Consider the following 16,772-nt stretch of genomic DNA (forward strand, 5'->3'; position numbering starts at 1 on the left):
AAAAAAAAAAAAAAAAAAAAAAAAAAAAAAAAAAAAAAGCTAATTTGGCAGAGACAAATTGCTTGGGGTTTAGTTATTAACCAATTCTAAGCAGTTATTCTCTGAAGACCCCCACCCAACTACAACTTGCTAAGAGTCTGGTTGGAAAAATGGAATAACATGCAATTTAAAGGCGGCAGGAGAGCTGGTCATCTACGAACTTATTAGAATACACTAAAATCTGATAAAAAAAAAAAAAGACAGGATAGGACCAGACAGGGATGAAAAGAGCCTTACATTGCAGAAATTGTAAAGGAATGACTTACTTGAGCATACAATAAAAATAATGGAAAAGGTGCTGAAGGAAATATTGAGAACCATGTTAAAATCCATAATTACGTGTAGTATATTTTTATGCCAGAGATCTACAACAAAAGAAATCTTTATAAAGAGGCTACAGGTAAAGTACCAACCAAAGTGGAAAACTTTACACCACAAAATGGTGGATCTTGAAAAAAAAAAAAAATTTAAGACTCCTAAATCAGCAATTTAAATGGGCCTTAAAATGCACAAGGTACCAGAAAGACTCATTATACTAGTGATGTTAGACTACTATACTATTTTAAAATGAGTTAATCAGTGTTATAAGCATGTTAGAGGGCGTATATACATGCATTTTAGAGGGCATATATATGTACTTAAAAGTAACAGTTATAAAAGGGTACTAACTTAAGATGATCTAGGATGTTTTGGGATAATACTTTGGGGTGTATCTTTGTTTGAAATTATATTAAATTATTTTAGTATGATAATTTAAGGTATATTTTTCTTTGAACTGTCAAATTAAGCAGTGAAATGTACACAGTTATAAGCATTTTAGTTTAAAGGGTGCTGGGTATTTGGCAGTTATAAGCATTTTTAGAGGGGATTTTTGCATTTCTACGGATTTTGCATTTCCGTTGTAGGTTCTGGAACCTACTCCCGTGTAAAAGTGGGGGAGCACTGTATTGGGTTCCATTAATTAATAATGTGAGGGCCCCACTATACAATAACCGTATTATTAGACCTCTATACCATCACAGCAATATGTTAAAAGTTCCACTATACAATCACAGCACTATTAGACCTCTATACCATCACAGCAATATGTTAAAGGTCCCACTATACAATCACAGCATTATTAGACCTCTATACCATCACAGCAATATGTTAAAGGTCCCACTATACAATCACAGCATTATTAGACCTCTATACCATCACAGCAATATGTTAAAGGTCCCACTAGACAATCACAGCATTATTAGACCTCTATATCATCACGGCAATATGTTAAAGGTAAACTTAAGTAAACTTTTAAACTTTAAAAGTTACAGTACATATACTTTACAATATTTACTTCATTTATTTACAATAATTTCCTTTAAAAACAATATTCCCATTTATTTACAATAATTTTATGAAAAAACATTTACAGTATTTGCCATCACAAATGACGCACCCTCGCATAAAATGCACTCCTATTCTACAAGGACATTTTATGGAAAAAAACAAAAAGGTTTTCATATTAATTTCATATGATAAAAATTATCCAATAACAATGCTGTTAACAACCATTTGCCACTAAACTAATTAAAGATCGGGTAAGAAAGAGGGCTGTCCCTCACTGTGGGGACAAATCCCCTGAAAGAGTGGCTCACGATTTTTTCTAATACTTTCCTTGATAAACCAAAAAGGCCTGACTTAATATGGGTGCAAGAGAATTCAGTGCATGATAAATCTTACACATGATTTATAATTTTCACTCTTGAAAAATAGCAAATACTGGACAACAAAGACAAGTACAGATTGTTCTGAAAAGCAAACTTGATCAGCAACACTTCATTTTGAAGCAAGCAAGAAACTCTTATTGTATTTCAACCTGATGCAACTTACCTACAGCAGAAAGATACCCATAATCACTCTTCATTTGTATGTCTATATATGCTGTGTATGATCTGCCAGTATCTTCAAATGCAGCCTCTGTGTGAACTACCAAAATGTACACACCATCATGGATGATAATTGCAATTGGATGATTTGTCTGAGCTGTCCCACCTGAGGTGATGTCTTGTTTTGATATTACACGGTCATCTGCAAAGAAGATGTTTAAGTGTCTTCTGCAAGTTCAAGATATTTAATGTCTGTAAAAGCAGCTCCTTCTAAGAAAATCGTGACCAAATACAAATATAAATATGATTACTACACGCATAAAAAACAAAACCTTTAATTACCAAAGTTCATACCTATACAAACCACTGCATTAAACTTTGGTTAACCTCTGCAACTGATAAAAAAATGCTAATTTGAAGAGATAGAATGTCCATCATTTAATCAAGAAATTTCAGTATTCTACAGTTCTTTTCATGATAATATGCTATTTCTTGTTTTTTTCTTTTCTAAGTGTTGTGTGGTAAAAAACGTTTTTACCACAAAACCAATACAGCCAATGTTCATATATTTGGCATCCAGTCTTTAGGAGAACCCAACTATTCATCAGATTTCCTAATTAGTCCCATTGCTCAAGAAAAAACCCTGGATTGTTTGAACAAAATTTCAGCCAACCTTAATCTATTCAGGTCTGTACAGAGCAGCTTTCAAGAGAATACATGTCAGTCATATGTGGTAACTCAAGTCATAGGAAGAAGGCTCAATGTTCTTGTAAGGGTTTGATACTAATTTTCAGCAACTTACAGAAAGATAAGGGATTGGGGCAAAATAAACCAGATCTAGTATGTACTACTACTGTTCACACTAGTTTCCAATGCTAGTTTGGGATCGTCATCAATCTTTATAGGAAAAATTTGTGATTATCACTCAGTGGTCTGGTTAAACTATTTTAATAATAATAATAATTGAATATCACTGTTTATATTCCAGAATGTCTTCTACACCTGTGAAAGTACCTGGGAAATAAAGTACCCTCATAAAATAATGCTTTTCTGTGAAAAAAAAAAAAAATATGGAAGAAAGTGCTGATAGGAAAGTCTTAATGGTACATTACAGGAGAAATTCCCAGAAATAACACTGCAGTATTTTAATTTATTCACAGCTCCAGAAATTTCATCAATGCCTTAATAAAGGCTAAGGGGGAAATGAAGTCAGACATGCTTGACCAAGTACGTATTATAATAGTTTTACAGCCTACCCCAACCTCTTTGTGGTTCAGCATTCGCTGATTCACCTATTCACACATTTTTCTGTGGAACATAACTGTGAAATGATATTAAAAGTGTTTAAGATGATAGTTTAAGGTATATTTGGGGTTTGGCCTATTAAAATAGGCAGTTATTAAGAATTTTTGAAGTGACCTCAAGTATTTGCAGATTTTAGCTATTAAGCAGGCAATTGTGGCTCCTAACCTCAAAAATACCAGGGGTCTACTTTACTACTCAGCCCACATATGATGGAGATAGCAAGTAGTCTGGATACTGTAAACAAATATAAAATACAAATCTATGGCCTAAAGGAACAACGTCACATTCACGAATTTCTTTTAAGACGATTATTTATCGATGGCTTGTGAGTAGCCTACGCCATGTAACCACCATTTGAGAATTTACTTGAAGGCAAAACTAATCTACTGGCAGCTTGAAAGAGGTCTTGGCCCAGTAATCAAAGTTGGCCCAGTAACCAAAGAAATGTAAAAGTTTTGGCCTCAAGGAATGCCGTAAGATACAGGCAATCCCTGATTATCGGTGGGGGTTCCGTTCCGATGGCTTGCACGTAGACTAGGTTCAGAAAATAAACATAAGATGCGCAAATTTTTTACCTAAAAGAATGAAGAAAAATTCAAGAATTACTTTTAAGGCCATTATCTAGGGCTTGCGAGTGACTACTATGCCCCAAAAAACACCATTTGAAAGTAGTACTAGTATAAACAAAAGATTTTATCTATCGGATTTACTTTTAAGGCAAAATTCTGTTGAATCAACTTAATATGTAACAATAAAACAAAAAAAAAAATCATCCTGAGACTTCATGAAGGTTACTAAATACACTTTCAGTGGATGTGTACACTGAAATCCAGCTAAATAACCAGAAAATAATGAATCAGCTGCTGTCAGTGCTTGATGCATATGCTAAGCCCAGCAGAAACAGAATGAGGTTATCTGCTGAAGTCGTTTCTATTCCAGGTAGTGGATGGAACTAGTCACCTAGATAAACGTTTGAAGTGTTACCCGAGAATTTTGAATTCAAGCTGCTGTACAAGTGGAACTAATAGCTAAGTAATTACCTGGTAAGTTACTTATGCAGTTGAACCTCATAAAACCCGCATTCTGTGGTCCAGGAACTCCTGTGGTTTGGCTTGATTTTAAATCAGCCACCATTAGTTCGTTGTGTGGCCACACAGGTGGTGCCACACATTGTTTACAACTTCCCGACTGGACCTGGCAGCAAAAAATGCCATATCACTTTTGTGTTAATGAAACTAATTGTTAGTAACGAAAAAGGGATTTTGACGGAGGAAAAATCTATTTCTGGGCAATGACCTGTGTCGCTCCATGAAATGTCCCTTTGATACTCATTTCTAAGGTATAAATATTGCTATACATACCAGAGAAAAAAGAGAAACGGTAGTGCCAGAGTATTCTGGCTCGCTCACCTTTTAGTTAAAGGTGTCAGTATGGTATCTGGGGCGAGTGGAAGCCACTACCAGAGGTCCCTTGCCATTTAGTCTCTCTCTCCTTCAAAATCCCTCGTCTACAGAGGAGCCGTACTAAAGCCCCGCTACCCGCTACTACTACGGTCAGCGTCTTTGTTTTCATTCCTGAAGATAGTACCCAAGCTTGGGCCAAATAGGGTGTGGAATAAAACAAAAAGGAAAAGGGGGGGATTTCACTGGGCGACACAGGTCATTGCCCAGAAATAGATTTTTCCTCCGTCAAAATCCCTTTTCTGGGCTCAGCCTGTGTCGCTCCGTGAAATAGTGCTAAAGAATTGGCCCCTTCAAGCTTGGAAAGGTTAGTGCAGATAGATATTTGTACTAGGTAAATCAAAACACAAATAGGGATAATAGCTATAATATAAAGCTTAATTATAAAACAAAATGATAAATTTATCAATGAACATTGAGTTTTAATGAACCTTAAACTAACTTATCTACACTAAGACAAAAAAACCAGATTTCAATAAATACAGTAACTAACAATTAATTTAGCAAGGGAACTAAGCCCAGATACAAAGTTACAAAATCCAGTATATACACATTGTCATCCAAGGTAAGGCAAATACATTGACGACCAAGCTAAGCAAGGGTGCTAGTGAGGCAGGTAGAAGGGAAAGAGCTACTAGAGAGATATAGGCTAAGTAATTACTTATTTATGCAGTGTCAGGGGAAACTGTGTTTCCGGCTGCCACTGCTGGGAATTTAAGGGCCTCTAAGGACTTCAAATAGTGGCGTTTAAATACTGTCGGAGATTTCCAGCCTGTGTATTTCTAGAGATCGTCAAAATTCATATGCTGGAAGTAATTGATGGAGGTGGCAACTGCCCTAACATAATGCGCCCGTGGAAAAGAATCTGGGTTAGCTTGTTTTATAAAATGTTATTGTCATGATACAATAAAGTTTTGTACATACTTACCTGGCAGATATATACTTAGCTATAGACTCCGTCGTCCCCGACAGAAATTCAAATTTCGCGGCACACGCTACAGGTAGGTCAGGTGTTCTACCGCCCTGCCGCTGGGTGGCAGGAATAGGAACCATTCCCGTTTTCTAATTCAGATTTTCTCTTCCACCTGTCTCCTGAGGGGAGGCTGGGTGGGCCATTTAATCGTATATATCTGCCAGGTAAGTATGTATAAAACTTTATTGTATCATGACAATAACATTTTTATACATTCGTAGTAGCCATCTTGCTTGGTGAGACGTACCCGCGTGAAGTCACAATAATCAACAGATATCACAAGTTTAACATACGACTAGAATTTGAGAAATATCTAGAAGTGTTCGTGAACTATCGGTGATAAGATTAGTGTGAAAATAGTAGGATAAAGCGTCTTCTAAGTTAGTTTATCAAGTGTAATACTATAAATCAGAACAAGATGGCAGTAAGTTCCAACTGCGGGAAAAGGTGGCGTAATTTGGCGTGTTTAGCAGATTCGCAATACGATGAGGTAGCAGGAAGGGAACTGGCATTTCTCATCTATGAAATCAGCAACAGTCCTAACCAAAAAGATACAAAAGCATTCATAGATATATTAGAAGGATATAATCTTTCAAACTGGAACAAATCTAATGAAAACATCTTGAAAATAATTGAAGAAGTTCCAAATAAAATCCAAGTGGTCAAGAGACTCATAAAGAAAATATACATAAACCAACATATTCCGACAAAGAAAATGAATAAGGTGAATCTTGTGAATATACTAATTGATGCATTAGGAAAAAGAATGCCAAAAGCATGCAAACTGTGTAAGGTTTGGTATAGCATAGTCAATCCACAAAACCTAATCAGAAAATGTGCTGCATGCAACATTCCGACCCATCCACAGTGTGCTGAGGTAATACAAGATTTGAGAAAAGATACAAGAATTTTTTGTTTCAAACATGTCTATCATGGTAGACAATGTTATTAAATCAAGATTGAATGTACAAATAGTTGAGGATGAAGAAGAAGAGGAAGAGGAAGAAGAAGAAGAAAAAGAAGAAGAGGAAAACGGAAGAAAAGTAAACAAAAATGAAATGACAGAAAAAAAAATAAGGAAAACAAAGAACAAGATAAAAGTATGGATGCAGAGATACTCATTGATACTACATATGAGGCAATAAAGCAGCATACCTACGAAGAAATAAATTACGATATGAAAACAGAAAAGCAAATCCCGAAGAGGCTCTACCCAGATCTATACAATGACGGGAAAGAGGAAAAAATAGACAAGAAAGACAAAATCTGCAACCTTTTGAAAAGAGGGAATTGCAGATTTGGAGAAAGATGTTACTACAAACATCCTAAGATATGTCAAAACTATGAAATATATGGTAAATGTGCATACTTAGATGGATATGGGGATGATTGCAGAGATCTGCATCCAAAAATATGTAAAAACCTAAAAGAAGGAAAAGGATGTAAGTTCGACAAAAAATGCAAATATATGCACCCTGTAGCCATGAATCATAATCAAATAAATAACCAACCAAGTAATAAAATCCAAAATAAGAAAGAAACAAATAAAGAGAGAAATCAAGAATATCAGGTAAAAGAGAAAAGCAAACCACCAATGAGATATGCAGAGGTGTCAGCAAAAAATTTCAAAGCATCAGCTCCGAAATTCTACTCAAGAGATAATAACTGTATTTATTATGCAAGAGGATATTGCAGAAACGGAGAAAATTGCAGATTCAGACACAAAATTAATAATTATGATGAAGGAAGATCAAATATTATGGAAAAGTTGGATTTTTTAATGTCAGAATTTCTGGAAATGAAAAAAAGAACAACATACCAGAACAGGAAAGAGACATGGGAAAATCCTTATTACTATCAGTATTAAATGAAGGAGACACGCAAACCATCATAGTGATGAATGCGCAGGGTTTAGTTACGAGTAACTCAAAAAGAAAAATAGAGTACTTAGAAGAACTAACCCAAAATGAAAAGAAAATAGATATAATGAATATAAGTGAAACCTGGTATTCCCAAGAGACTGGGAATGATGATCAAATAAAAGGGTTCCAAACTTATAGATCAGATAGAAAAAATAGGAATCAAGGGGGAACCGCAATATATGGGAAAGACAAAAAACAAGGAAAAATATATGAGAAATATAGTAACTCAGAATGTGAACTAATAGCGGTAGAATTTGAATCTGAAAAATTGATGAACATAGTAATATATAGACCTCCTAATACTAAAGAGTTTGACTTAATAATTGAAAAATTGGATGATATATGTAGAAATCACAAGGACTGGACTATTCTCCTATCTGGTGACTTCAACTTTCCTTTCGTAGAATGGAAAGAACGAATAGGAGATTGTGGTTGTACTTATACATATAAAAAAGAGAGTAATAGTAGTGCAGAAGATAAGAGGCAATTTGAAAAGCTATTAGATATGCTACTAGAATACAACATTCAACAAATAAATCACCTGCCAACAAGAAAGGAAAATACTTTAGACCTAGTATTTGTGAACGAGATGAATTATGTTAAAGAAATAATAGTTTATAATGCGAGTATTTCAGACCATAATGTCATAGAATTAACAGTTCATTCCAAAGCAAGTGAAAATAGAGATAAGCAAGAAATGAAAAAGTGGGAAGGATATGGAAAATACAACTTCTACAGTAAAAATATAAAATGGTCAGAAATTAATGAAGAATTAAACAAAGATTGGGATAACATTTTCGTAAGTGATGACATAAGGGTAAATACGGAGATATTATATAAAATATTGGAGATAATAGTGGAAAAATATATACCGAAGAAGAAAAGTAAACATCATTCATGCATACCAAGAGACAGAAGGATCTTGTTCCAGAAAATCAGAAAGTGGAAAAAAGGTCTTGCAAAAGAAAAAAATGCATGGAAAGTTATAGAACTAAAAAGTAAGATAGAAAATGCAGAACAAAAGATTATACAATCAAAAGAAAATGAAAAACGGGACTTGGAAGAAAAAACCCTATTAAATATCAAGCAAAACCCCAAACTATTATACTCATATGCGAAGAAGATGAATAAAAGAAGAATATCAAATAGGTCCCCTCTGAGAATTGGAAGGGAGATTAACGAATGAAAAAAAGGAAATTTGCCAACATACTGGCAAGAACGATATAAGAGAGAATTCACACCCTAGAATAGATAATATAAATAGGCCCTCTGAGAATTGAAGGGAGATTACGAATGAAAAAAGGAAATTTGCAACATACTGGCAGAACGATATAAGAGAGAATTCACCCCTAGAATAGATAATGAAGATAATGATATAGAAGTAGGGATGAAAATAGTGAATATTTAGCTGACATAGATATTAATGAAGCTGATATTGTGCAGGCTATTAATGAAATTAAAAATGGAGCTGCTGCAGGGCCTGATGGAATTCCTGCTATTTTGTTAAAGAAAGTAGTTCATTCTATCGCAAAGCCACTTGCAATATTATTAAGACAAAGTGTAGATACAGGCAAGATATATGATGAGCACAAATTAGCATATATTATTACCCCTACTTTCAAAAGTGGATCAAGACTAGAGGCAAGTAATTATAGGCCTGTGAGTCTAACATCACATATTATGAAAGTGTATGAAAGGGTAATGAAGAAAAATATTATGAAACATTTAATAAAAAATAATTTGTTTAATAAAGGACAACATGGTTTCGTACCCGGAAAAAGTACACAAACCCAACTGTTAGTCCACCGTGAAAACATATTCAAAAATATGAAAAGCGGAAATGAAACAGATGTGGTTTATTTAGACTTTGCAAAAGCTTTTGATAAAGTAGACCATAATATATTGGCGAAGAAAATTAGAAAACACAATATCGTGGATAAAGTAGGAAGATGGTTAAAAGAATTTTTACACAACAGAAAACAGATAGTTATTGCAAACGACGAGAAATCGGATGAAGCCAAGGTAATATCCGGTGTGCCGCAAGGTACGGTGTTAGCTGCAATACTGTTTGTTATTATGATTGAAGACATAGACAATAATGTTAAGGATTCGGTAGTGAGTAGTTTCGCAGATGACACAAGAATAAGTAGAGAAATTACTTGTGATGAAGATAGGAACGCTCTACAAAGAGACCTTAACAAAGTATATGATTGGGCAGAGGTAAATAGGATGGTATTTAACTCTGATAAATTTGAATCAATAAATTATGGAGACAGAGAAAGAAAGCTATATGCATATAAGGGACCTAATAATGAGACCATCACAAATAAGGAAGCAGTTAAAGACCTTGGTGTGATGATGAATAGGAACATGTTATGCAATGATCAAATAGCAACTCTGTTGGCAAAATGTAAAGCAAAAATGGGAATGTTGTTACGGCACTTCAAAACAAGAAAAGCTGAACACATGATTATGCTTTATAAAACATATGTTCGTAGTCCACTTGAATATTGCAATATGATATGGTACCCACACTATCAAAAGGATATTGCACAAATAGAGAGTGTACAAAGGTCCTTTACAGCTAGAATAGAAGAAGTTAAGGACCTAGACTACTGGGAAAGACTACAATTCTTAAAATTATATAGTCTAGAAAGGAGAAGAGAACGCTACATGATAATTCAGGCATGGAAACAGATAGAAGGAATAGCAGAAAATATCATGGAACTAAAAATATCAGAAAGAGCAAGCAGAGGTAGATTAATAGTGCCCAAAACTATACCAGGAAAAATAAGGAAAGCACACAGGACATTAATCCACTACGCACCAGCATCGATAATGCAGCGTCTATTCAATGCGTTGCCAGCTCATCTGAGGAATATATCAGGAGTGAGCGTAGATGTGTTTAAGAATAAGCTCGACAAATATCTAAACTGCATCCCAGACCATCCAAGATTGGAAGATGCAAAATATACCGGAAGATGTACTAGCAACTCTCTGGTAGACATTAGAGGTGCCTCACACTGAGGGACCTGGGGCAACCCGAACAAGATGTAAGATGTAAGATGTAAGATGGAACTTCCCTGTCAGATACATACTTAGCTGATTGGCACCTTTGGCGGAGGGTAAGAGACAGCTATTTACTGAATAGACAGGTAAACAACATACGTTGTAGGTAATAAAAATAAAAAACCTTGGTTCCTACCTGTGTTAGCGAAAGACTTCATGGCTACTGCCTAGGAGCCTGCATCGCTTCAAGAGCCTCAGCGAGGTAGTGGCCTCCTGCTAAGAGTTCTTGATGGTCTGTCAATGGGGTCTTATCCACTTACTCGACAGAACCTTAGGATCTTTGTCAATGGGGTCCTATCCACTTACATGACAAAACACCTTGCCTAATGGCATTATCAAAGAGCACGACACTGATCCCGATCACCTGATCCTATCACCGGGGTTAGTACTACGATTGAAAGGAGTCATCCCCCAACATCCTTTCAAACAAGCCAAAAAAACTCAACACCAATTTTGTTACAAAAATAATCATTAAAGAACAAAAACAAAAATTATTTAAGGATCAGTATCCGCTCCCTGTCCCAGCATAGTATCCGCTGATACATACGGACCAAGAGAAAAACATTTCTCGTATGTTACTTTTACATCCTTTAAGTAATGGGATGCAAATACTGAGTTACATCTCCAACATGTCGCTGCTAAAATGTCCCTCATAGACATTCTTACTAAAAGATAGGGAAGTTGCAACTGCACGAACTTCGTGAGCTTTAACCCTAAGCAGCTTTAAGGAGTTCTCTTGGCAATTCATGTGAGCTTCTGTTATCACATTCCTGACAAAGAACGCCAGTGCGTTCTTTGACATAGGTCTCTTGGGGTTTCTTACTGCACACCAGAGACTCTGGCGACATCCCTGAAGTTGTGTCTTCTTTTTTAGATAAAACTTCAGCGCCCTGACTGGGCAAAGAGACCTTTCCAACTCTCTACCTACGAGGGGAGAGAGTCCCTTGACTTTGAAACTTCTAGGCCAAGGTTTAGAAGGGTTCTCATTTTTAGCCAGGAATAGATGTTGAAAAGAAACCACTGCAGAGTCTTCTTTAAATCCCACCCGAGAATCTAAAGCACGCAATTCACTGACCCTCTTGGCAGTTGCGAGGGCCAAAAAGGAATATGCACTTTCTCGTAAAATCTCTAAACGAGCTTTTATCTGGAGGTTCGAACCTGTCTGAAGTGAAGAACTTGAGGACCACATCCAGGTTCCAACTCGGAGGGAGAGAAGATCTCAATTTGGTGGTCTCGAAAGACCTAATGAGATCATGAAGATCTTTATTCTCTTGTATATTCAGGCCTCTGTTCCTGAACACAGCTGAAAGCATGCTCCTATATCCTTTTATAGTGGATACAGCCAACTTAGATTCTTCTCTTAAGAAAAGAAGAAAGTCGGCGATTTCGGTCACAGAGGTATTGGATGAGGACAGCTTCTTCGACCTACACCATCTACGGAAGACTTCCCACTTCGATTGGTAGACCCGCAGGGTCGAGGACCTGCGGGCTCTGGCGATTGCGCTTGAAGCTTTCCTAGAAAAGCCTCTCGCTCTGACCAGTCTTTCGATAGTCGAAAGGCAGTCAGGGAGAGACCGTGGATGCTTTTGTGAAACCTCTCGAAGTGGGGCTGTCTGAGCAGATCTGTCCTTTCGGGAAGAGATCTGGGGAAGTCCACCGTCCATTCCAGTACCTCTGTGAACCAGCTTCGGGAAGGCCAGAAAGGAGCAATGAGAGTCAGTTTTGTTCCCTTTGATGCAACAAACTTTCTTAGCACTTCCCCCAGCAACTTGAATGGGGGAAAGGCGTAAGCGTCTACCCCTGACCAATCCGTGAGGAGAGCATCGATCGCTATGGGTCTGGGATCTTCTTCCAGTGAGCAGAAGTTGTCCATCCTCCTGGAGAGGAACGTGGCAAACAGGTCTATCCGCGGTTTCCCCCAGAGGGACCAAAGATCTTGGCAGACTTCTGAGTGGAGTGTCCACTCTGTTGTTGGAAGTATTTGGTTCTTCCTGCTCAACCTGTCTGCTCTTACATTTCTTACTCCTTGAACAAATCTTGTTCGGAGTATTATGCCCCGTTCCTCCTTCCAGATCAATATATCTCTTGCAATCTCGTATAGAGAGAAAGAGTGAGTGCTCCCCTGTTTTCGGATGTAAGCCAGAGCCGTGGTATTGTCCGAGTTGACTTGGACTACCACTCCTCTGACTTCCGATTCGAAGTACTTCAGGGCTAGATGGATAGCCAGGAGTTCCTTCGCATTGATGTGCAATATTACCTGTTCCTTTGTCCAGGTACCTGACACTTCCCTTGGACCCAATGTTGCTCCCCATCCTGTTTCCGAGGTGTCGGAAAACAACACTAGGCGAGGGTTCTGAATCAAAAGGGACACTCATTCGTTTCTTCTCAAGGGGGTTAACCACCACTTCAGGTGGGACTTTATCTCCTGTTGAATGGGAAACGAATCTGACAATTCTCCTGTCTTCTGATTCCACATTCTTCTCAGGTAGAACTGCAGAGGTCTGAGGTTCAATCTCCCTAGGGAAACGAACTGCTCCAACGAGGAAAGGGTACCCAAGAGGCTGAGCCATTCACTCGCTGAGCTTCGTTCTTTCCTTAAGAAGTTCGAGACTTTTTCCAAGCCTCGAGCAATTCTCTCTCGCGATGGAAAAGCTTGAAAACCCCGAGAATCCATCTGAATCCCCAGATAGACCATGTTCTGTCTGGGGATCATTTGTGATTTCTCAAGGTTTACGAGTAGTCCAGGTGATTGTATCAGTTCTAATGTCGTCTCCAGGTCCTTCAAGCACTGATGTTCCGACTTTGCTCTTATGAGCCAATCGTCTAGATAGAGTGATATGCTTATCCATTTTAGATGTAGCATTCTCGCCACGTTCCTCATTAGGCTCGTGAAGACTTGAGGAGCTGTAGATAGGCCGAAGCACAGGGCCCTGAATTGAAAAATTCTGTCCTGCATCATGAAGCGAAGATATTTCTTCGGTGCGGGATGCAGGGGAACATGAAAGTAAGCATCTTGCAGATCCAGGGAGACCATCCAATCTCCGGGACGGAGAGCAGCAAGAACCGATTTGGATGTTTCCATAGAGAACTTTGTGTTCTCTACGAATCGGTTCAATGCGCTCACATCCAGAACTGGTCTCCATCCCCCCGAGGATTTTGGAACCAGAAAAAGACGGTTGTAGAAGCCTCGGGAGTGCGGATCCTGGACCAATTCGATGGCCTCCTTTTGTAACATCAGCTCTACAAGGTGCAAAAGCGTTTCTCTCATGGCAGGGTCCCTGTACTTCGCCGACAGTTCCCTCGAGGTCGTCGTTAAGGGAGGTCTGTCTCGAAAGGGGATACGATATCCTTTCCTCACTATGGAGAGGGACCAGCTGTCTGCCTATCTCACAGTCCATTCTTCTGAAAATTTCAGAAGTCACTTTGATTTCTTGATAGGTCTGAATGCAGACCTTCCTCTTTTCGCCATTCCTCTTTTCTTCGAGGTGGGTCAAGAAGAGGAACTCCCACGAAAGGGCTGCTGAGGGGTACGTGACTCTCTCTTCATAGTAGGCACGGAGGTCCTCGCTTTCTTTGTGGATTGGACCAAAAGATCTTGTGTGGCCTTCTCAGTCAGTGAATGGGAATGTCCCTTACTAACTGAGAAGGGAACAGTTGGTCCGAAAGTGGAGCGTAAAGCAGGGACGACCTCTGGATAGGCGTGACTGCTTTTGTTAGGAAGGAGCTAAACAAAGTCCTTTTCTTTAAAATTCCCGTTCCGAAGAGCGAGGCCACTTCTCCTGATCCGTCCTGGACTGCTTTGTCCATACAGGACAAGACACTAAGAAGGACTTCGGGGCTCAGAAACTCCGTATCCTGAGTTTTCTTGGCCAAAACCCCAAGGGACCAGTCTAAGAAGTTAAATACTTCCAAGACATGGAACAATCCCTTGAGGAGATGGTCCATTTCTGAAGTCCCCCATGTGGTTTTAGCTGATGACAATGCTTGCCTCCTCGAAGAGTCAACCAGATTCGAAAAGTCTGCTTTGGCCGAGGTCGGGAGAGCAAGACCCAACGATTCTCCTGTCTCGTACCAAATCCCTCTCCTTCCTGATAGTTTGGAAGGAGGGCAGGCAAAGACGGTTTTCCCCGCCTCCTCCTTAGATTTAAACCAGTTTCCAACAAATCGCAGAGCTTTCTTCATGGAGATAGTCGGTCTCATCTTTAAGAAGGAGGACGATTTCGAGATCTTGGTACTCGTGAACAAAGATCTAGGCGAAGGGGGCGCGGCAGGACTCAAAGAATCCCCTAACTCTTGAAGTAAAAGGGCTGCCAAAGTCTTATAGTCTGATAAGACCGCAGCTGTATGATCTTCAGAGTCCGAAACATCTTCTACCTCTTGTTCAATCCCCATGGGGGAAGAGCGATCAACCGAAGAGTATTGTCTTTTATCTATAGGAGACGAGTCTCTCGCAGCATCTAAACCACCCTGCCTGGCAAGAGCGATGGCCGCCTGTGCGACATCTCTCTCTCTTGTCAGGAGAAGGATATCCCTTCAAAACACACTTAACAGGAAAAGCTGTATCCCGACGGGCTACGGCCGCCTGTGCGACGTCTAGAGTCCCTGTCAGGAGAAGGCTGATCCTGCTCAACGCTAAAAGAAGCCTCTTGGTTCATGTCTCTTTGAACAATGGAAGATCCTCGTGTCTGCCGTTTGGATGCCGATTGTGGCGCATTGCGCCAGGCTGGCGCTTCTGGCGCATTGCGCCAGGCTGGCGCTTCTGGCGCATTGCGCCAGGCTGGCTCTTCTGGCGCTTCTAGCATTGCGCCAGGTTGGTGCTCTTGGCTCTTTTCTCCTGCTTCCTGTCCGAGGAGTAGAGTACGTAAGTTTTGTGCCAGATACGTCTGTTCTTCCCGTCGATCTCTTTATCGGAAGGAAAGAGTCTTTCCTTCTCGGAGTATCCTTTTTTAGAACTCCTACTAAAGAGGAGATCTGCTCCTGCATTTTTATGAGAATCTTGGTAGCTGTATTCTCTTCTTCCTTGTCCGAGAGCGGTGAAGGAGGTCTAGAGGAGGTAGGAGACTCCGAGTTGAGAGCTGGTGTATTCTTAGCTCTTTTACTTTCACATGGCGATTCTTCAGGAAAACATTCTGGGGTTGAATCCAAAGTTGGAGCTTTCCAACTCCTTTTCAAGGGGCGTGAAAGTTCGTCTGAACTCCAGCCCTTTCTTTGAGGCGAAGAATCTGACGACGAAAAGCACTTTTTTAGGATGCTTTTCCTATAGCTATCCTTGGCAGTTCGGGACGCCACAGAATCTGCCGAGGGGACGCCTGATCGGTGGGGATTCTCCATCACCTCCGTAAGGCTGTTGACATTCCTTCTCCTCTGGGCCTGGGAGCTTGAAAGAGGTCTAGGCCTGGGAGCGAGATGAAGCCAATCAGACGCACCCTCCGCTGCACTGGGAACACTTACGTCACTTTCACTGTGCTTACCTTGTAGAGCTTGCATTTGAAGCTCCATCCTTTTGAGGGCAGCTTTTAGACCTGCAATTTCTGTTGCAGGATTTGCAGTCTTTGTAGTACATGAGGAAGTAATTATAAGTTTAGGATTAGGTGCTACAGTAATTGGCTCGTTAGAATGAGACCTACTTACGCTTCTGGAGGAAGCCTTCCTAGCCTTATCCATATCTAATTTCCTTAAATAGGAATTTAAAGTCTTCCACTCTTCCTCATTCACATCTACACATTCATTACAGGTGTTAGTTACAGAGCATTCATTCTGCCTACACCCCTTACAAACCGTGTGAGGGTCTACCGAAGCTTTCGGTAGCCTCACCACTCATCCCTCATTCACACAGTCTTCTAACTGAAAAGCTGGAGTCCGACATTATGAGAAAAATCCAAATCCAAATCCAATTAACAGTCCACGAAAGCGTATGCCAAACCAAAGATCCAATACATCACCAATTAACCCTCTTACGCCGAAGCGGTAAAAAAAAAATTGTCTCCCGTGTGCGCGCTTAGTTTTCAAGATTAAGAGTTCATTTTTGGCTCCTTTTTTTGTCATTGGCTGAAGTTTAGTATGCAACCATCAGAAATGAAAAAAATTATCATTATCATATATAAATAATGCGATATATGATAGCGCAAAAACGAAA

At 39.2% G+C, this 16,772-nt stretch overlaps 1 protein-coding gene across 1 annotated transcript in view; it reads right to left on the minus strand.

Annotated features, from left to right (window-relative positions):
- The window catches only part of LOC135197498 (transmembrane protein 87A-like), a 212,774-nt gene that overhangs the window by 120,122 nt on the left and 75,880 nt on the right, over window positions 1–16,772 (minus strand). The window contains exons 4-5 of the mRNA XM_064224561.1: window positions 16,108–16,353; window positions 1,912–2,109 (exon numbers count right to left, since the gene is read on the minus strand). Of these exons, the coding sequence (XP_064080631.1) occupies window positions 1,912–2,109; window positions 16,108–16,353 (444 nt within the window). The remainder of the gene's footprint in view (window positions 1–1,911; window positions 2,110–16,107; window positions 16,354–16,772) is intronic.

Source organism: Macrobrachium nipponense, chromosome 21 (genome assembly GCF_015104395.2).
Source record: "Macrobrachium nipponense isolate FS-2020 chromosome 21, ASM1510439v2, whole genome shotgun sequence".
NCBI classification, from domain to species: Eukaryota; Metazoa; Arthropoda; class Malacostraca; order Decapoda; family Palaemonidae; genus Macrobrachium; species Macrobrachium nipponense.